This window comes from Bactrocera neohumeralis, unplaced genomic scaffold (assembly GCF_024586455.1).
Source record: "Bactrocera neohumeralis isolate Rockhampton unplaced genomic scaffold, APGP_CSIRO_Bneo_wtdbg2-racon-allhic-juicebox.fasta_v2 cluster09, whole genome shotgun sequence".
In the NCBI taxonomy this organism is placed as follows: Eukaryota; Metazoa; Arthropoda; class Insecta; order Diptera; family Tephritidae; genus Bactrocera; species Bactrocera neohumeralis.
Window position 1 is genome coordinate 33,568,087 of NW_026089622.1, and position 23,521 is coordinate 33,591,607.

A 23,521-nucleotide genomic window follows, 5' to 3' on the forward strand; every position below is an offset into this window, starting at 1 on the left:
AATGTTTTCATCTGTTGCCAGGTGGGCATTATTTTTCTTTCCACTAGTGATTGTTCCCATCGTAGTAACGCAGCATCAGGCAGTGTTTCTGCGCAAATGGTTACTATAATAGGGTCCCACGATTCTGTGGAGATATTTTGTGTTTTTAACACTGATAAACAATTGGTCACTGTGGAGTGTAAGTTTTGAAATTCCTGGCTAGTTTCTTGTTGGATTTTTGGCAAATGCAATAAAGTTTTTATTGGGTTTTCTATCATAACCCTTTCATTTTCGTACCTTTCGACAAGTGCTTCCCAAGCCAGTTTAAAATTTTCGTCATTTAAAGCGAATTGCTTGACGATACTGCCTGCTTCCCCTTTTGTTTTATACCTGAGATGGTATAGCTTTTGTGCTTGTGAAAGTTTAGGATGGTTTATATAAACGGCAGTGAACATGTCCCGGAAGGACGGCCACTGGTCATAACATCCATTGAAAACTTCAGTATCACAAGCTGGTACTTTGAGATACATGCCTTTATCTAGGTCTTCTTTTGGTGTTGTAACTACTCTGGGAGGGGGAGTAGTGGCTCTACTTGGCCTTACTAAACTTATTTGTTCAGTTATCATTCCCTTTGTTAACTCATACTGATCGCGGCAGTTATCACACTTGGCTGTCGCCGAAGCTTTTGCGTTTTCTGGGAGTTCTGCGTCGTCAGTATCTAGTACTGTATCGTACGCTGCCAGAAGGCGAGCCCAGAGATTGTTCACGCTTTCTAGTTTTATATTCAAAACTGATTCTGTGATGTCAGTAATAGGGGAAGCTTGAAATCTTGTACAATATCTTATAAAACTGTCACTTTCAGTGATGAATCTAGGAATTGTCTGCTCTTTTGATCTTTTTTGTTTTATACTCTGCTTTGAGCGTGTAGCTTATGCAGGCGTGCTTTGTGATTTATCATCATCAGCCATTTTTGAATTTCCAATAATTGAGGTGTTCTTGGTTTATCCTCTTTAGATTTATCAGATTGCATTTATAAAATTGAATTGGAAGTTTGAGCTTAAAATGTTTCGTTTGAGATACTACAATTGTAAAATTGGTAGTATTATGACAAAATATATAAACAATTTTTTTTGTAAATATTTCGTTTGAAGTTGAATTGTAAAATTGGAATTATTAAAAATTTTTGTAAAAAATTGTTTGTAAATATTTCGTTAGAAATACAATTATAAGATTGGTATTGTGAAAAAAATGTGTGAAAAAAAGAATTTTTTGTAAATATATTAAAAATGAAATAGATTATGACTTTGCGAACGCTTATTCACCGCATAAATCAATTAATCCTTTGTTTCATGCATATATGTATGTATTCGTATGTAATTGTTTTTGTTAAATATGTGTTTTTTTTTATTTTTTTTTTTTTTTTTACCGTGTATCAAATTAATTTATCTTCGCTTCACTCGCGGTTAATTTGTATTCTTGTTTTGTTTTTTATATTCTGTATCTTATCTGTTTTAAGAACGCGAAAGGACACCCGTAATAAGCAAGAATATTTGTATATTTATTTGCATACGTTTCTATAACTTTTGTTGCAATTGTTGTATATATATTTGTATATATGTTTATAAACGTATGTCTAATATAGCAAAAATGCTAAATGCACATAAATGTATATATGTATCGGTAACCGGTCGATGAGAGCGCGAATTATAATTATATATGTATAATGTGTTATATTGAAAGATTATAAGTATTTGTTACCAGTTCAGTACATACATATGTATCAATTGTTTTTATAAGGATCTCTTTAGTGAGAGATTGAGTACGGAAAGAGCATGAGTATAATGGTGAGTGTGATTGCGGTATAAATTTCGGCGGGGGACATGCAAATGTAAAGGTAAATATGTGTACATACATAAATTTCGCTTATTACCTTTTGTGGTTCTCTCTTTTGCCTTTGCTTATGTTTAAAGCGATCCTGCTTGTTGCTTTTTTTTGTTTCTTTAGCCCAAGGGGTATCGCAAGAATTATCGCAAGTTATACTTGACTTAGGAAATTTGTTGTTGTTTTTTTTTTTGGTATTTTATTTTGTGGTGTGTTTGGAAACACGAATTAAGCGAAAAGGCAGGTCGTTGCACCTTGGCGTTATTTAATTTATGTATGTACCATTTGATTACTTAATTACATAGGCATGTACACATAAGTATTTGTGTAATAGAATAAAAAATCCTAAAATATATGCACACATGTGTTGCACTTATTATTATATATATTAATAAGGTCTATATATATACATATATGTATTTCTCTTATATGTATATATATATATTTTTTCTCTTTTTTTTTAATCGCCTTTGCTTATTAGTTGTACACGATCCTGCTTGTTGCTTACTAGCCCAAGGGGTATCGCCGGATAGTTGCAAGTTGGTATACTTGACTTTGTAAAATTTTAATTTAATTTTATTTTTTGAGTTATATTGCGGTGTATTTGGAAACACAAAATAAGCTTATAGGCAGGTCAGTTATTTCGGTACATACATACATATATACCGAACCGTTATACTGTATATATATAATATATATGTATATATATATTATCAAGATCAGTTGAGAATTTTTTATAAGTAACTGCATGCCGAAATATTACTAACTGTTACTTAAAAGAAAAAAAAATACATACATATGTATATACATGCGTGCATAAAACTTCAATTTAAAAAAAAAATATATTGGACTGGACTCACATTAATTTCCGCCAAGGGTCTTTCAGAGGGTGAGATACTTATTTAAGCGAATATTCCTTCTCCTCTGAGTTTAGTTTTTTTTCCTTGCTCCGGCGTTATTGCTGTATGTAGCATTCCTTCTCTCTGCTTTCCTGCTGGATTCCTCTCCCGTGCTTAATGTTTTGTTCTTTTTTTCATTTATTCTCATTAAATCGCGCCCGCTTTTAGTTTTTAGTGAGTTTTGTGTTAGTTTGTTTCAATTTGTTTCGCGTTTATTATAATTTATTTTCACTGTTAATATGTATGTATGAGTATCTTGTACTCTGTATTTTTCTTTTCTTTTTTCTTCTAGGTGCCTTTCAAAAGGCTCGAAGGACCATTTGTTTAATTGCAAACCCTTTGTTCACCCGGATGTTGGTGATATACTCACTTGTTGCACTCACTTGTTGCACTTGCACTTGTTGCACTTGCACTTGCACCTGGAATTTTTTTTTAATGGCAAATTTTCTTTGAAATAAAAAAACAAAGTATTTCACTTTCAAATGAATGGTTTTTTTTATTTTCTCTTTTTTTCCTTTTAATGATTGTTCGGTATTCACAACAAATGTTCAAAAGAATGCTTTATACAAAATTTCACTAGCACTTTGGTTTAACTTAGTAATTTTTAAACTTTGTAGAGCGTTGTGTCGACGAAAGCTTCGATGGCGAAAACCTTAGAGGTCACGGGTAAAACGAAAAAAGGCGCTCATTCCGATGTGACCAATCCTTTTGTATCGGTTGTGAGTGGTGAAAACGGCGAAGTGTTGGTGTGTAGTGTGGTTGGTATGATGTGTAGCTGTGTTTGTGTGGATGACATGTTGTGTTGTATTGGGTTATGTGACCTTTAGTATGTTGGGTGTGGATTGTGTGTGATGAGTGCTGTGAGGATGATATGCGCGGCGTAGCAAAATATCTCACGACCAGATGTCGCATAAACAGTTAGTATTCCAAACATTAGAAAATGGAAATATGAAAATCCAATTAGACAAATTCACATTTGCTAAAAAGGAAGTAGAATTTTTAGGATATGTAATCAGTTTAAATGGGATAAAAACCAACCCCGAAAAAGTAGAAGCGGTAGCTAAATTTCCAGTTCCACAAACTCTCAAAGAATTAAGATCCTTCCTAGGTATGTCAGGTTATTACCGACGATTTATCCAGGATTACGCAAAAGTAGCTAAACCATTAACAGCACTATTAAGAGGAGAAGCCGGTCATGTCTCCAAACGGAACTCGAAAAAAATAGAATTAGAATTAGACAACGAGGCCTTAGAAGCATTTAATAAAATAAAAGTTAAATAGTATCCAAGGATATAGTTTTAGCGCATCCAAATTTCGATAAAGATTTGAACTAACGACCGACGCCTCAGATTTGGCGTTAGGTGCCGTCCTATCGCAAGACGGTAGACCAATTACTTTCATATCCAGAGCTTTAAGCAAAGCCGAAGAGCATTATGCTACCAATGAGAAAGAAATGCTTGGTATAATATGGTCACTTAATTCTCTTAGAAATTACCTCTACGGTCCAAAAAAAGTGAAAATTATCACCGATCATCAACCTCTTACCTATGCCTTAAACCATAAGAATACTAATAGTAAAATGAAGCGATGGAAAGCCATTTTAGAAGAATATAACTATGAACTAACTTACAAACATGGTAAAACAAATGTAGTTGCAGACGCCCTTTCAAGGATACCAATATAAATAAATTCACTCACACCTACGATTCATAGCGATGAAAGCTCAAGTCACAATTTAATCCCTTGTACAGAAGTTCCAATTAATGTTTTCAAAAACCAAATTTTTTTCAAGATCGATGAAATATCTTCATATCAATTTAAAATAATTTTTCCAACAGTTTATAGACATATAATTACCGAACCAGAGTACAACGAACAGCTATTGATTTCTTACATGAAACGTTACCTTAACCCATCTGTTATGAATGGAATTCATACAGAAGAAAGGATAATGGGTATGATGTAAAATATCTATCCTATTCATTTTAGTAACATTAAAAGCCGATATACCCAAAAATTAGTTGAAGATATTAGTAACGAACAAGAACAGGAGAACGTCATATTAAAAGAGCATTTAAGAACACATAGGAATGCCACTGAAAATAAAACACAAATTCTCGAAACAAAATATTTTCCAGGTATGTTAAATAAAATAAAATGCCAACTGCACCGTTTGTAAAGAAAATAAGTACGAGAGACATCCCAATCAACCGAAAATTGCAGAAACTCCATTACCAATATATCCAGGACACACAGTCCATATTGATATATTTTTAACAGAGGGAAAAATAGTCATGACAGCTTCAGATAAATTTACAAAATACGCCATAACAAAAAGCCTAAATAGCAGAGCAATAGAAGACGTCAGAAAACCTTTAAGAAATATTATATTTTTCTTACTACTTACAGTTCATTCCACAACTCTTAAAAGACCAGTAGACCTATTTTTTTCATAGAAATGTTTCATTTACCCTTGAGGACATAGAAAGAACTAGACAAAGCAATTTAGAAAAATTAGCTGAGAAACAAAGAAAGGATATCGAATACCATAATAAAAATAAGAAGGAAATAAAATCATATCTACCAGGACAAATAATATTTGTTAAGAAAAATAGGAGATTAGGAACTAAGTTAAGTAAGCCCTACAGTAAGAAAATAGTTAAGGAAGATAGAAATAGTACCGTGTTAACCGAAAAAGGACAAATTATTCACAAAAGTAGAATACGTAACTAAATATGTACTGACATTCTTTTCCAGAATATTAATACCGCTATGCCTGGCGGAAGTACAGATCATCGACTACTCAAACTCCCAATTAATAACAATAGAAACAGGAACGGCTAGACTACAAACAGGAGCATTTAGGATAATACATGAAATTGACATAGAAAAATATACGGAGACACTTGACCACATAGAAGCGACTATTAAAACTGAAACTATCCGCAAAAACTCTAACTAATCCTTCATATCCCGCTTAATAACACAGATAAGAGCCCAACTTAACAATCTAAAAGTAGAGCAAAAAATAAAAAGATCAATAAATTTCCTGGGTAGCGCTTGGAAATGGATTGCAGGAAGTCCAGACCATGAAGACTACGAAATAATTTCAAATAAAATAAATAATGTCTTACAAAAAAAAAAAATTTAAAAGGTCATAAAAAAACTGACACATACGAACGCCAAACCCTTTGAGGGTTTTACTATACTGACCTAGTACCATCACCCTGACTTGGAATTTCTCACCCCCCAGATTAGCTGTTGTACTGTGTAATTTAAAAGGTCATAAAAAAAACTAACACATACGAACGCCAAACCCTTTGAGAGTTTTACTATACTGACCTAGTACCATCACCCTGACTTCGAATTTCTCGCCCCCCAGATTAGCTGTTGTACTGTGTAATTTAGTTTTTAATTAGCGTCAATTTTCTAAAATTCAACAGTAATTTTCCTTTTTTGGCTTGCCTTGCTTTCGGTGCCTTTTTTTGGAATTATTGGCTGTGTCATTCCGTCATTTAACAATTGCTGAATTTTATCTTTGACAAAGTCGATCCACGTCCATTGGGACTGATGGAGGTTGTCGTTGTTGAAATTGATTCCAAAGATTTCTTCGTTGATATTTGTTTATTCTTACCCATGCTTTAATTTTGTATGTGGTGATGCTGGTGTCTCGTCTTGGTGAGAATGTGGTATTTTTTGTTTTATCTTTTCCAGGATTCAACGTTGTCCGCTGTTTCAGGGTCTATTGCGAATCTTGGTGAAAGTATTATCCACTCTTTCAGGACTTATACCTTTGTTCCTTGTTCCACTTTTTCAGGAATTGTCGCTGTCCGCTGTTCCAGGGTCTGTTGTGAATCTTACTGAATTCGCTGCTGTCCGTTTTTTCAGGATCTGCTATTGATTCATTCTGGAAGTATTGTCCGCTTTTACAGGACTTTTACTTATATCCATTGCCATTTGTTTCTGCACTTTTTTCAGGCATTTAGTGCTGGAATTCCCACTTCCTGTGGAATTTTTTGATTTATTCCTTGCGGAAATAAATTTGCCATCCCGGTTTACATTAAGCAAAAATGAGTCAAAAGAATATATTTTGAGCTGCACCGAAATGTGTACTCTTTATTTATACTCTTAAGACTAACATATTACATGTTTCTTACTTCTATTTATACTAACTAGTATGTTTACTTATTACTAGTTGATAGTTTGTCTAAATACAGATTGTATTATTTGTTTAGGTTTGTTTACATATATATTGTTTGCCTAGATACATTTGCTTTGTTTTAAGATAAGGTTGTTGTTGTATTCAAACTCAATGTTGTTTTGATACTTGTTTATTTAGGATTGTTTGTTGTAGTGATAGTGTATTTCTGCATTCTGTTTACTGAAAATAAAGGTTGATTTGATATTTGTTACTATTGTAAGGAATACATTCCTTAACTCGCGCACTACCTATCGCTCTGTATTCTTTCGAAGTATGAGGTTCTGTCTGCATTGCGTACAATAAACGAACATACATGTCGCAACAACCAACAGAAAAATTGAAACATTTGCATTTTCTTCATACGTGTATGCAGACCTAAAATTTGGTATGCAGACCAGGCTTTACACGATGCGACGGTATGTCATACTTGCCATGTAGTATAGACAAGTCTGCAAGTGTATTCAGTGCTTTAGCAGAAAACACTGGTAGCCGTTAAACGGTAATTTAACCTAAAGGTGGATTGTGGGGTACTTTTCTCTAACTATAGCAATAACCAAACAAACTACTTTCAGTATGGATAGCCAAAAAAATGGGCAATGCGAAGGATGGTATGATTACGATTCCTTTGGCGCCGCGATCTGAGGGTAGGGGCAGATAGAGGATGTCTTCAGGATTAAAAAATTATACACATATACATGTATAATCAAAATTTTTTCTGTTTACCATATAAAGGGACAATGGTTCAAAAGGAGTTTTGTTTCATTCGTAAGGATTATACATCATATATATATTGTTTAATAAATTAAAATATTGACAAAAGTATACAGCGAAAAATTCATTCAAAAACCATAACATCAAAAACTAAAAGCAATCCTAACAAAACAGCAAACGGGCGCGTAACTGAATAAATAAAACCACTTAAACTAAATCTCATATATACATTTCTTGTGTTCGTATGTATGTCACTAAACTCCTCTTAAACGACTGATGAAATTTTGTGTGCGTATTCAAGGAAATCCAATTTGTTAATTGGAATTAATAACACTTGGGTTATTTTGAACAAAAGTATATTTTAGCTCCTATTTTCGTATAGGAGCGATCTTTATTGAGTAATATACAAAATACAAAAGCATAGCTATTTTTGCCGGCTGTTCTTCAAACGGTATTGTAAACGTGTGAAGTTTCTGTATATTGGTAAATCTATAATTATGTAGATTCTCGATTTAGGACTTTTAATAATTTTATTATTTCTTGATTGCGAATCTTTATGTATTCTTTAATTTCTTCTTTTTGATTCTGATATTTTTATTGTTTATTTCTACTTACAATATTTCTGAATTGTATGAGGTAAGGTACAATATGTTTACCTTCAATTAAAATGTTACCCTGGCTTATTTGATATAAAGGATCATTATTTTCTTCTTTTACTTTACGTGAAGCTTCTCTATTTTCTAATATTGATATTGTACAATTATTGTTTTCTATTTGTTGACTATGCATATATTTGCTCATATTACTTATACTTTTATCAATTTTGTTATTGATATACATATATTTATTTATTTATATTTATATAAATATATTTATTTTCACATTTTGCAACATATGGTTCTAAGATTAATTTACCGTGCTGGTATTTTATTGGAGTTACAACATAAGTTTCACATTTCTTTGTTATTAATGGATATTTATATATAATTATAAATGTATCAGAGATTCTTGCTATATAAATATCCGAGTACTCCAGAATATATATAACTTGTAGAGTTGTATTTTAGTTTTTTATAATTCTTTTTACTTCTTCAAGATTTATTGGCCAGGAATAAAAGTTTTTATTTTTTGCGAAATTAATAGTAGCCCTAACCGCTAGTAGTTCGCGGTGTATTTCTAGTATAACCGTTTTTTGTTTAAAAAGTTTGAAGTTCATTTGTTTCAAAAGATTTTCGAACTGAGAGTTTATTACTTGTTGTTTATTATTATATACCACGATATCGCGTCATCGTGATCGGGTACTCCTGTAATGAATCTAAATATATTGCCTAAGAAATTTAAAGCTCTTCTTTGTCGTCTAACTAATAGCTGATTTTTAAGTACTTACATACGTTACTCACAAAAATGAGTATACACAGGAGTTCGTAAAAGAAATACACAAACTACGGAAAATTTTGTGGATGGATTTGAATTTTTTTGATACACATTTGGAAATTGAAATCTTAATAACTATAATTCAACATAAAATAACTTTTTTCTTTAACATTAACTAAATTCTTAAACAAAAAACTAAATGTATTGATAAATTTGGGTCTCAAAATTGAGTATACATTTGCATTTTATATGTGGCATCTCTGGATATCTTTTTTCAGTTATGTGATCATGCTGACGTTTAAATACGTTTTAAAGTTTTTGTCGTGTATTATCGTTAGATACGCAATTTATTGTATTTTGTGCATTATTTTCGTCATGGCTGGTACTAGAAAGGAGACAACTAAGGAAATAAGGGAATTAGTGATAAAATTGTGCTGTGAAGGTAAATCGTAAAGACAAATTGCTAAAATGATTGGTAGACCTCTTTGCATAGTCCAAAAAATTATAAATAAATGGAGATATGAAGGAACATTGCGAAATTCCGGTGGGAGAGGCAGCAAAAAAATTTTGTCTGAGGTTGATGAGCGTAATATTGTACGTAAAGTGGAATTAAACCCAAAGATAAGTGTTCCTAAATTAACGATGAAGTGTCAAAAAGAATAAATAAACAACTATCAACTGAAACAGTTCATTGTGTTCCTCGCAAAAATAATTTGCATGGTCGGATAGCACGTAAAAAGCCATTTATCTCGAGTGTAAATAAGAAAAAACGGCTTGAATTCGCGAAAGCTCACGTTGATAAGCCTCTAAGTTTCTGGGAAAGTGTAATGTTCACTGATGAAACAAACATTAATATTTGGGGATCTGATGGACGACAAATTGTGTGGAGAAAGGCAAACACGAAGCTAAAAAGTAAAAATTTAGTTGGGACAGTGAAACTTGGCGGTGGTTCAGTTATGCTGTGAGGGTCTATGGGAGCTAATGGAGTGGGCACCATTCAATTTATTGAATGCAACATGACCAAGGAGATTTATTTGAATATACTGAAGTCAAATTTACGTCCAAGCATGGAGAAAATAAAGCTTCCGTCCATGTTTTGGTTCCAGCAAGACAACGATCCAAAACACACAGCGATGATGGTTAAAGAATGGTTGCTTCATAATGCTTCAAACCAGATTAAAACTCCTCCACAATCACCTGATATGAACCCCATAGATAATGGTAAATAAACGAATTAATTTATGTTCAAATATAGTCGATAAGAGTTCAAACTTTAAATGTGCATCAAAAAAATTCAAATATATTCACTAAATTTTCCATAGCTTGTGTATTTATTTTACGAACTTCTGTGTAGTATACTCATTTTTGTGAGTAACTATTCGTTGTATTAATGCAATGTCTTTTATGAGTTCTAATTTAGGGTGTTCCCTATTGATTCTGCTATGTTTTCATTACGTTCTAGGATAACCGTTAAATTTACCATGAGAAATAGGTAGTCGTCTTTAATGTATATGTACCAAGAATCTGTTGTGGTTAATATATATTTTTAATCTGAGACGTCAGTTACTGTGTGAGTCATTGTCGACAATTATTGGTGAGATAGAAGTAGTAAGTTCAAGTTTTTAAGTATGGACATTTCGTATATTGTCTTTATGTATGACTCTCCCCTGTGTTGTCAAAATTCTGTCCTCACGATTTTCTTTCACTGTGTACTCTTTTTTTGTTATGATACTTGTTATGATACTATGCTCTGGCTTTTTTAAATTTTATTCACTATATCTGGATAATTGTTCGCGTATGTTTAATTTGTAGTTTATTCAGTAGGGCTGTCGTGCCTATTCCGACGAATTTAACTTTCGTTATCGGTCATTAGTTCGTTACAGTATGGGAATATTTGAGTGAGCACTTCGTCTAGTATACCTCTGTTATGAGTGAATTGTAAAATGTTTTCTCTGTCTGTGTTATCTTTAATGTCTTTTACCGTGCGATTCTGTACTGTGATACTGTCTCAAGTCTTTAAATTTGAGATTTTGAGTTACAGACAATTTTTGCTATTCTGTAAGTGACAGTCACAAAATCTATTACATTTCATTATTCAGAGATCTTTTTAAACTTGAATGAAAATAAATATGTCGATAACAAATATTAAATTTTCTATGACATAGTCAAAAAACATAATTATCAATAAAAGTAAAAATAAATGTTGACTTTGTTTCATAATATTTACGAAATTTATGTAAAAGTGATTTATTTTTAACCTTTTCGTGTTTGAGTTGCTTACAATATAGAAAATAACTACAATCGATTAATATCTGTGATGATCTCTATTCAGTATATTCAAAATGGCGGACAAGAGTTCTTTTTGGTTTTGTGACCTGCTAATTACCAGGACTCAAGTTTGAGTCAATATTTTGAGACTAATGCCTGGTTTTCACTAGGTCAAAATAATTGACATCAAAAACTGCCTCAACGAACAGCTGTGCTTTTGGTGGCAAATGCGTTTTCATTACAACATCCAAACTGACCGAATGTCGATACTGCAGTGCCTTTCAAAAACTGTCGTCAATTTTTGGTGTCAGATGATTGACCACCTGTATTCATTTATGTCAATTGTGAACAGGCAATTTTGACAGCTGTTAAATTGAAGATATAATTATTTTTAAATAAGTGCGTGAAAGTGTAAAAATGAATAAAAATAGAAAAATTACAATAGTAACTGCGGCGTTATGTCTTATAACGTCATTAAAAGCTTGGAAAAAGAAAAGGACTCAGCAAAGGAAACCAAAGCAGTGGTGGATTAGACCAGGATTAAGGAATCGTTGCACCAGTGGATTTTACTCCACACTTCGATCCAAGCTGATTTCTCAGGACCCAAAGTGGTTGAAGAACTTCCTGAGGATGACTCTGGAGGATTTCGATGTTTTAGGGGTGCGTCTTACTCCATATATTTACAAAAGAAACACACGATTCCGTGAAGCGATCTCGGTCGGTGAAAGACTGGCGGTAACACTACGCTATTTAGCCACAGGTGATAATTTCTCGAGTTTGATGAGTGTTTTTCTATTGGGGAAAACTACCATCTGCCATATAGTGCACAACACGTGTAGTGCAATTTTTAAAGCTTTAAAGGACGAGTTTTTAAAAGTGAGTATTCATGCATATTCACGTTAGTCAGTGATAAAATATAAAATATTTTCTAATAAGGTTCCAAACACTCATGAGGAATGGACAGAAATAGCGGAACGTTTTTACCAGCGATGGAATTTCCCTAATTGTTGCGGTGCGTTGGATGGGAAACATATAGCGATTCAGGCGCCTGCGAACTGCGGTTCTGAGTATTTCAACTACAAGAAATACAATAGCATCGTTTTGATGGCTATGGTTGATGCCGATTATAAATTTTTATTTGTTGAATTTGGAGCTTATGGTCGGGAATCTGATGGAGGCGTTTTCGCAAGGTAAAACTAATATAAAATAATATCATTGAATGTTAATAACTAAAAAACATTATTATTTTTCAGATGTGCTCTTTCGACTTCACTTGCAGAAAACAGTTTAAATTTTCCGCCAGCGAAGTCACTTCCACATGAAAGTGATGAAATGCCATTTGTCATTGTAGCTGACGACGCTTTTCCTTTAAAAACATACTTAATGAAACCATTCAGCTTCCGCAATCAAGTGATGTCGTACAAAATATTTAATTATAGGCTATCCAGAGCAAGAAATGTGGTGGAAAATGTGTTTGGCATTTGTGCATCGCGTTTTCGGATCCTCAGAAGACCAATGGACGTTACTCCCGAACATGCGACAGTTATTGTCCTCGCGATTTGTGTATTACATAATTACCTATTAATAAGCAAGTCTATATATATACGAATGTCTGACGTAGACAAAGACACAAATGGCATTACCGATCCAGGTAATTGGCGAATGGAGTTGGAGGAAAATGGAATGCTTCCATCAGTTCGGCCAAGCAGTGTTTTAGGTAGACCAGCAGACAGCGCGATAAATGTCCGTGAAAGATTTATGGAATATTTCATGACTCCTCATGGAGAGGTTGAATGGCAATATAATAGGACAATATTGCATAACTCTTCTTTGTAGTTTACTCCTATCTTTCTCATTTATAAATGTGTAATTCTATAATTTAACTTATTTTGTAAATACAAAATATTTCCATTATACCTATTTTAAAAACTTTCTGAATTTTAAATAAAACAATCAATTCTTATTTTATATTTATTATTTTATTACTAATTATAAAAATATTAAGTTCATTTAAAAATATATATAAAAAGATATAAAAAAGGAACATTAGATACATCATTTCATTTGACTAGTTAAAGATTCTATATTTAAACGGCATTATGCTGAGCTATAAAATAACAACAAAATTATAATAACCCCCCTGGTCAGGGGTTGACGAGCTGTCCTATAATAACAAATAAACACATGAAAAATAAATATTAATATTTTTTTTATAAATTATTATATATACATATATATACTTACATTTATTAAATTTGAAGTGGTGCTCGCTTCAACATTTAATGTAGGCTCGAGGAACTTTAGCGAATTGTAGAGTGGGTTCATGGTAGGCGTTCTTCCAGCACCTTGTCCACTTTTTGTATGAGCCCTTCGGTTGAAGGCCGCCTAAAAGATATATATATAATGCAATTTGTTGTGTACTGTAAGAGTGCAATAGAATGTAATAGAATGTAAGAGAATGCGATGAATGTAATAGAATGAACGACTGCTGTAAGAAGTGTCAATTGTCAAATGGGGAATGTCTTGTGTGCTTTGCTGGGCGAATGAGTTTTATCGTTCTTTTTTAAACTGACTGTCAACGAAGCGAGACGTGCTGCGCACGTACGAAATAAAAGTTTAAATCAATTGATTCCGGCCATCACATCTCAGAAGTGGGATGGAGTTAATTTAAATCGACTGCCGCATAATTAAACACAAAAAAAAAAAAAAACACTGCCGAAACCAGAATTCTTCGTTTTTCATTTCACGTTTTCTGTAGACAGTGCATTTACCACGTTTTTTTTTTTCCTGATTGTTGTTGTTGCTGCCACGATGTCGAATTTGTTATCACGTGCCCAAGTCATGAAAGTGCTACTGCAAACGGGTATTCAATTCGATCCTGATGCCACGATGAACCAGTTGCGACCGCTATATGATGAATACATTTCCGAGGTAACGAAAGCAAGTGAAAAAGAGGAAAACGCGAATGCCCTTGAAGATCCAGATGCCGCCGCCGACAAAAATACTCAAACTTCAATTCCCGCTACGATTGTGCAATCAATTCAACCTGTTGTTACGAGTGTACCTACGTTCATCGCCACTACGAGTGTTCAAAATTCAAATGTGCTTACAGATGTAACAACAACTGCCGCTTATGTCAGTGCTAAATTGTCAACTGCTGATACACGTGCATTGGTAACTACCCCCGCTATGAGTGTTGTTGTTTCAAGTGGTCCATCGGCTACTGCTACAACAAGTGCCCAATTGTCCACTGCTGTAACAACCGTGCAAATGAATACCGTTGTTCCAAGTGCTACAATTTCAAACAATTTGGACGAAGATGAGACCGAACGATTGCTGATCCAATTGCGTAAAAAACGCGAACTGTTGATGCTTCAAGCAGAGATTAATCAACTTACGCTACAACAGCAAGCACCTGCTGCAAAAACCCGTTGGACTGACGTAAGTGTCATTGAATCAATGATGTCTAAATTTACAGCCGATGACCATTACGATGTGAATAAGTGGATTAGTGACTTGGATGATGCTTTTGCAATGCTGCAATTCGATGAGCGTATGAAATTCATTGCATGTCGTCGTATGTTGAGTGGAACAGCCCAGGTTTTTGCACGCACGATTACGGTATCCGATTATGAAGAGCTCAAAGCTAAACTTATTGGTGAATTTGGCCGCATGCGCACAATGAATGAAGTGTATCAACTGCTGAAAAATCGACGCTTACGCCCTGATGAAACCACCCATCGTTACATTTTGGATATGCAAGAGATAGCGATGTATTCAAAAATTACGGAAGACGAATTGATCGAAATGATTATTAGTGGAACAGGTGACACTTCATCAAGAATCGGTCATTTGTTTCCAGCACGCTCTATTAATGAACTGAAGGAATTTGCGGAACGATATGAACGTCTACGCTTCCAACCACCATTAGGATCAAAACAAATAGCAATAATTAATCGTAATGCGGCCAGTGCACTTCAGCCAACAACTCATCGATCAAATGCGGCCAACGCCACGTCAGTTCGCCCTACCGCAGCTCCAACCATGGAAACAATCCGATGCTACAATTGCTCCAAATTCGGGCATTATCAAAGCCAATGTCCACTGCCGAAACGACCAGCGAACTCCTGTTTTAAGTGCTCATCCACCGAACATGTGTATCGTGAATGCCCACACCGTACCACTGTTGCTGCCGTCCTTAATGCCAACGGAATGAATGATGCTAGAGTGGAACCAATTAGTGAAATGCAAATGGTAAGTGTTGTTTTTGATAAGTCTAACCGTGAACACAGTGAACACAGTAAAAACTTTAAATTAAATAAAAATATTTTTTGTTTATTTGATTCGGGCAGCCCCCGCAGTTTAATCAAACGGAGTGAAGTTCCATTCGAATTACCAAATCAATTGAAAGAGACTCAGTACAATGGCCTAGGAAATGATAGACTCAAGACGTATGGGAATATCAATTGCAAAATAAACTTCCGAAATCAATCAATCAATCAGAAATTATTAACCTTGCCGAATAATCTTATGTCAATACCGATGCTTGTAGGCCGTGATTTTATGAAAAAAGCAAATATTACAATGTGTCAAATAAAATACATTTATGATACGAAAAGATTGAAAGAATTAAATAAAGCTGCCATTTGTACGAAGTTAGAGTCAAAACTTACTGATGTTCTGTGTTCATTTGATTTATTGGCCACTCACTTCTGTCACACAAAGAGTACAATTGAATCGCTTAATCAAGGGGGTGTTACAAGGGAGAAAGAGAAAATAATAGTGAAACACACTGAAGAAAAGTCAAATATCAGCCCGATGGAGTTAGAATTTGCAAATTTATGTGCTATTGTGCCTTCCGATTTGAATTCCTTAGACATTAATCCACATCTTCCGTCAAGGTTGTCATCAGAGTTGCGACAAACAATAACAGAAGTTTATTTCGAATTTCCTTCAGAAAAAGTTAAGCCATTAGAATATCTTATGAAAATTAACCTTACGCATGAAACTCCTATATACTGTAGACCAAGACGATTATGCCATAAAGAGAGAAATGAAATAAAAGCAATAGTAGATGATTTGTTAAAAGAAGGAATAATTAGACCAAGTCGATCACCTTATGCCTTTGCAATAATACCTGTACCGAAAAAAGATGGCTCCCTCCGGAAATGTGTAGATTATAAACCACTGAACAAAATAACTATACGCGATAATTTTCCTATGCCATTAGTCGACGATTGCATTGAACACTTGGGGGGGAAAAGTTATTTTTCGGTTATTGATTTAAAAAGTGGATATCATCACGTGAAGATGCATCCTGATTCAATAAAATACACTTCCTTCGTGACTCCTGATGGTCAATACGAATATTTATATATGCCCTTCGGTTTATGCAACGCTCCTGCTGAATTTATGCGCTTCGTAAAATTGATTGTAGGTGACCTCATCAAAGAGGGGTTAGTGGTAGTATTTATGGATGACATTTTAATAGCTTCGAAAGATTTTAAGTCTCATTTGGAAACCCTTAAGAGACTTTTTGAAATTTTGGCTCGAAACGGTCTTCGAATTCAGCCCAAAAAATGCCGATTTGCTTACGACGAATTAGAATACTTAGGATACTTAGCCAACTCTGCTGGCATTTCACCCAAACGGTCACACTTGCAAGCAATTCAGGAATATCCAGAACCTAAGAATAGAAAGGAAATGGAACGTTGCCATGGTCTTTTTTCATACTTCCGCTGCTTTGTACCCTCGTTCTCCAAGATTGCCCGTCCAATGACTAAATTATTGAAGAAAAATGAACAATTTCAGTTCACTGAAGAGTGCAAACAAGCCTTCACTACCTTGCGTACAAAATTGTTAGAGGCCCCTATTTTATCGATTTACAACCCTGAAGCTGAAACAGAATTACATTGCGATGCCAGTGCCTCGGGTTTTGGGGCAATGTTACTTCAGAAACAAGATGACAAAAAATTTCATCCGATTTCTTACTTTTCAAAAACTACTTCCGCCCCTGAATCTAGATTACACAGTTACGAATTAGAAACTTTAGCAATTATTTATGCACTTAAGCGCTTCCATATTTACTTAATGGGCATTCCGTTCAAAATTGTTACTGACTGTGATTCGTTGGCTATGACGTTAAATAATAGAAGCAGTTCAGCAAAAATTGCTAGATGGGCATTGTTCTTAGAAAATTATAATTATTCAATCCAGCATAGACCTGGTACATCCATGGCTCACGTGGATGCCTTAAGTAGAACTAATCAAACAATTGCATACATTGACACTGCGGAATTAGATTTTCACTTGCAAGTTACGCAAAATAGAGACCCCCGCATTGTAGAACTGCGACAAAACTTAGAACAATCTGAAGTGAAAAATTTTGAGTTGAAAGATGGGTTGGTGTACCATAAATCACCTGCAGGTCACTCACAGCTATATGTCCCTGATGAAATGATAAATAATATAATTAGAACGACGCATGAGAAAATGGGCCACTTAGCTACAGAAAAGTGCTGTACAGCAATTAAAAAATATTATTGGTTCCCGCAGATGAAAACTTACGTACATAATTTTATTCGAAATTGCCTAAAGTGTATTTACTATTCAGCATCTTCAAATAATAATGCAGCAACTCTACACAGTATTCCCAAAATACCGATACCTTTCGATACGATTCATGTGGACCACTTAGGCCCCCTTCCGTCGATAATATCAAAAAAGAAGTACATTTTAGTGGTCATCGATGCCTTTACAAAATATGTGAAATTATACCCTGCAACAGCAACGAGTACAAGAGAAGTCTGCAGTGCATTAGAAAGTTATTTTATGAATTACAGTAGGCCACGTAGAATAATAGATGATAGAGGAACGTGCTTCACTTCAGCAGAATTTGAAGAGTTTTTGCAAAAGCACAACATAGTTCAAGTGCGAAATGCAACCGCATCCCCGAAAGCAAATGGACAAGTGGAGAGAGTGAATGAAGTAGTGACACCGATGTTAGCAAAATTATCAGAACCTCTTAAACATGCGGATTGGGCAAAAAAATTAATTGAGATAGAATATGCCATTAACAATTCAGTACATTCCACCACAAAATATACACCTTCAGCACTTCTGTTTGGGATAGGACAACGAGGTAAAATAGTAGACGAACTGACGGAATATTTGGAAGAGAAGTCGAATGAACAGTTAACAGACTTATACGATATGAGAAAAAAGGCGCTGAATAACATAGAAAAATCTCAAGAGTATAACCTTAAGTACTTCGGTAAACACCACAGGGCGGCACCCGAATTTTCAGTGGGGAATTTTGTGGTTATTAAAAATGTGGATACCACGGCGGGTAATAACAAAAAACTGATTCAGCGATTTCGCGGTCCTTACGTAATATATAAAAAACTTCCGAATGATCGGTATGTGATACGGGATATAGAGGGGTGTCAAATTACACAACTGCCGTACGATGGAGTGTTAGAAGCAAGTAAATTGAAATTATGGATTAATCCAGACTCTAAATGTGTGCCAGAGGTGAGAAAAGACAACACTTCCGATATTAATATTAGTTAAGATATTTATATATATAAAAAAAAAAACAAAAAACAAGAATAACAAATATTAAGTAAATATATATTATCAGTAAACCGAGGTCGGTTTAATGTCAGGACGGCCGAACTGTAAGAGTGCAATAGAATGTAATAGAATGTAAGAGAATGCGATGAATGTAATAGAATGAACGACTGCTGTAAGAAGTGTCAATTGTCAAATGGGGAATGTCTTGTGTGCTTTGCTGGGCGAATGAGTTTTATCGTTCTTTTTTAAACTGACTGTCAACGAAGCGAGACGTGCTGCGCACGTACGAAATAAAAGTTTAAATCAATTGATTCCGGCCATCACAGTACTATTGTGTATTATAGGTTGGTACGCAGCTCTCAAGTAATTGCTCAAGAAAAAAAATACATTATTTCTCAAGTAATTTGACAGCTGGTTACGCATTGTGAATGATCTGCATTAGAAGAGCAAGAGAGAATAAACCAAGAAAACAAACTTTGTGCGTAATATGTACGTGTGTATGTGTATGGTAACATAAATATTTTCATTGAGATTTAAGAAATGTTGTTGATGATTGGTAGGTTTTATACAACATTTCAAAATGGAATATACTTCATAATAATGATTTCAACTAATTTAGGACGAATTTGACGATTACTTCGAATTTCCTTCAAGAAACAATTGTTGATTTGATGTTTCTTCGCAAAACAAGGTTTGCCATATTCACATTTTACTGAAAAAAAGTATCAAAAATTAGTACTAGATTTCTTGAGAGCTGCGTACTAGCACAAGTAAGTTTGTCGCAGGAAAGTATCTTGACCGTTTCTTAAGCGTTTTTTTATATGAAGTTTTTACGTTTCTTGAGAGCTGCGTACTAAGCTTATATGTGAAAAACTTACGCGAAAAGAACAACGAAGGCTGTTCCACTTGGCTGATACTTCGGCTCGTGGCATATTTAGTGTTTTTGCCCTTCATGCCACTGAGCCTCACGCAAATTCCTATCGCGATAATCCGCGGAAAGGAAATTCCAGGTTCCTTCCCTTGACTCCACTTCTTGAATTAGTTGCACAGTCTCCTCCGCTGTCCACTTTGCATTCATTTTTCGCACCCGCTTGATGCTTGGAATTAACATTTCTATATTTGCACTCATTTCTTCTGCCATTTTGAAACTGAAAAAGGTTGGAATAATACATTAATTGAAATTAGAAAATCTAATAAAACACTTACCTTGAAAAGTGAAAAATCTTTTTTATTTATTTTTGCACATCATTCGCGCGGCAAATGGAAATAATTTGCCAACATGTTGGCAAATCTAATTTTGATGTCAAATATTGCCACATAACGTATTTTGATTGTTTTCATTTCGCTGTCAATTTAAATTGCCGTTCGTTGGCAAATATGCCGGCAAACGCAACTGACACCATATGACAACCCGTTTTCATTATTTTGACAGCATTTGACGTCAAATATGACCTAGTGAAAACCAGGCATAACGATAGAGACTGTTCAGTGAATAGTAACTAGTCACAAATTGAGATTTTACCTTAAAATGTCTCAAATAGAGACTAGAGACTGGTTACTGAATCCCGCTATTAGTTTATGTTCGGTGTATAATTTTTTGTATGTATCAAATGTGTTTTTTATTAGTGTACGTACGTCGTACCAAGTTTTTATATCTGTATGAAATGTGGTCATTATATTAGGTTGCATTACCTTTTTTGATGTGTTTACTTATATTTTAGGTGGAAAATTTAATCGTAAATCTCTCATGATTAGTGAAGGGTTGTTGTTTCTAGAAAATTGTCTTTAATTTGAACTAGTTCGATTTGTGTTTTAAACGAGTTAAAGGGCGGTTTTACATTTTTTATGTGTCTAATAGATAGATACATCTGATGTATGGTATATTTGTCGATTTGGCACAATTCCGATTTCTTTGGCGCCGCGATTTGAAGGTACCGTTGGAAAGAGGAAGTCCTCCTGATTAAAAAATATTTATAGATATTCGACCTTAAAGTTCAAAAATTCGCAAAATTCGAACATTTCAAGAAGCTATTTCACCACGTTAAACCCACTTTATTCACATTTTTCTCTTCAAATTAATTAAATTACACTATAATCTTTTAAATAAATCCTATGGATATTTTCTTTTTTAAATTTATTAAGCAAATAAGTTATATTATATACATGTATTAGTAATATTATATAGCAATATTATATATACATATGTCTAAGTAATATTATATAATAATGTTACGTAATAAAGTGTAAGGTTAGAGTACAGTACGAAAACTCAAATTTTGTTTCAATATGTATGAGTGCATGATAACCGTAAAATATAACTTTATATCCAAAACTCATATTTTAAATAGGCACAATTCCGATTTCTTTAGCGCCGCGATTTGAAGGTACCGTTGGAAAGAGGAAGTGATCCTGATTAAAAAATATATCGGGTTATAGGTACCGCAAACGCTTAGTTTACGAGATATTCGACCTTAAAGTTCAAAAATTCCCGAAATTCGAACATTTCAACAAGCTATTTTACCACATTAAACACACTTTACTCACATTTTTCATTTCAAATTAATTAAACTAAACTATAAACTTTTAAATAAATCCACATTTTACACTTTTAACAGTCTTTTTACCGAAGAAATCTTTATTTTAAAAATTACATTTTACACTCGTAGTGAACATCATGTGTGTGCTAAAAATTACGACGAAATGGAGCGCTGCAATGTGATAATAAGGAAATTCGCTGAAATGCCTTTTTTCCCAAAAATTCCTCTATCCATTCATGTGGATATGTTCTTTATTTAATTTAATAAAGAAATAAGTAATATTTTATAATAATATTAAATAATAATATTAAAAAATAATATTATATAATAATATTATATATATTGTCACTTAATATACAAAAAAACGTATTATCAAAAATAAATGGAAACCGCTGACAGATATAATAACCAAAATTTAACCATTTTATAACGAAACCTAAAATTTTGTTTCAATATCAGTGCAAGATAACCAAAAAATATAACCACTTTATAACGAAACTCAATATGTTTTTTTTATTTTAACGCAGAAAGGAGTACTACGCGAAAGTACTACAGTCACCCCGGGTATTCCCTCGACCAGGGTTATTTTTTTAAAGCGCGGCCGAAGGCCGCCAACGCAGAAAGGAGTACTACGCGAAAGTACTTCTGTCACCCCGGGTATTCGCTAGGCCAGGGTTATTTTTTTAGAGCGCGGCCGAAGGCCGCCAACGCAGAAAGGAGTACTACGCGAAAGTACTTCAGTCACCCCGGGTATTCGCTCGGCCAGAGTTATTTTTTTAGAGCACGGCCGAAGGCCGCCAACGCAGAAAGGAATACTACGCGAAAGTACTTCAGTCACCCCGGGTATTCGCTCGGCCAGGGTTATTTTTTTAGAGCGCGGCCGAAGGCCGCCAACGCAGAAAGGAGTACTACGCGAAAGTACTTCTGTCACCCCGGGTATTCGCTCGGCCAGGGTTATTTTTTTAAAGCGCGGCCGAAGGCCGCCAACGCAGAAAGGAGTACTTCGCGAAAGTACTTCAGTCACATAAATTACGTATTACATATATACATAGTATGTAGAAAGTATTTTTTTTTTTTATAGTTAATATAGAAAAAAGAATCACGCGATAAAACAAACAAAGGATAATTGTTAAAAATCCTACATATTTGCTGTTTAAGATGTGGCAAGGCTCGTTTTCCTCATAATTGTAAACAATCTAACCTTTTTAACGATGAGGGTGCTAAGTGATTTTTAAATTAATAAATTTAGGTAAAATATAGCAAAATAAAAGTGAAATGTGAGCTTATTTCAAAGCTTTGAGTGATAGAGAAATAACATGTTTTCTTAGTGCAAATTTTTGAACTTTTAGTCGTGAATATTTTAAAAAATATTAGTAATTTTTACATTATTTTTGGATATTCCTCCTCTGGAGAAGCTCCCCTATCCGTACATACCCCATTTATACGGAAATTCGGTTTTTTTACCCCTCCGCCAAAGTAATTGGAATCGTGCCGTCGATTTTGTCGGGAAAGTGCATCTGCTACGATATTTTCGTGTCCTGGTTTATATTTTAGTTTTGCACCATACTCTTCTATTAAATTTTTCCATCTTTTCAGTTTGGAATTTGGATTTTTCTCCGATACGGAAATATTAGTGATTGGTGCTCTGTGTAAATTGTTAGATTAGTGATGCCGTATAAATAATTACGTAATTTCTGTAAAGCTCAAACCATGGCTAGCATTTATTTTTCGTTGAATTATTTTGTTCTGTAATTGTTAATGTACGAAATATAAAAGCTAATGGGGGTTTTCCCTGACTGCTCCTATTGTGTAATTGCTTGCATCCGTGATTAGATCAAAACCTTTATTAATGTCTGATTAGTATAGCTCAGCCTTTTCCTTTATAGTTTTTCTTTAATAGTTTGAATGGTCTCTAAAGCATTTTTATCTAATTTAATTTTTAAGCTTTTGCTTTTAGATATATTATAAATATTTCCGTTTTCTCCTCTGAGATATGTAAATGGTTAGAGATTCCTATAGTAGGAAGCTAAACCTAGAAAAGAGCGCAAATCATTTAAATTTTCCGGTATTCTATATTTTTTATGACTTCTATTTTT

At 34.1% G+C, this 23,521-nt stretch overlaps 2 protein-coding genes across 2 annotated transcripts in view; both read left to right on the forward strand.

The window, feature by feature from the left end:
• The window catches only part of LOC126764085 (uncharacterized), a 532,840-nt gene that overhangs the window by 68,697 nt on the left and 440,622 nt on the right, over nt 1-23,521 (forward strand). The window lies entirely within an intron of this gene.
• On the forward strand, nt 13,899-15,985 carry LOC126764061 (uncharacterized). The gene is made up of 2 exons (XM_050481817.1): nt 13,899-15,567; nt 15,666-15,985. Exons 1-2 carry the CDS (start codon nt 14,125-14,127, stop codon nt 15,690-15,692), a joined length of 1,470 nt encoding a protein of 489 aa, XP_050337774.1. The 5' UTR covers nt 13,899-14,124; the 3' UTR covers nt 15,693-15,985.

Coding starts and splice junctions, on each gene's coding strand:
- LOC126764061 (XM_050481817.1), top strand. CDS start 14,125: ATGTCGAATTTGTTATCACGTGCCCAAGTCATGAAAGTGCTACTGCAA. Junction 15,568..15,665: donor CAATTAGTGAAATGCAAATG/GTAAGTGTTGTT, acceptor TGATTCGGGCAG/CCCCCGCAGTTTAATCAAAC.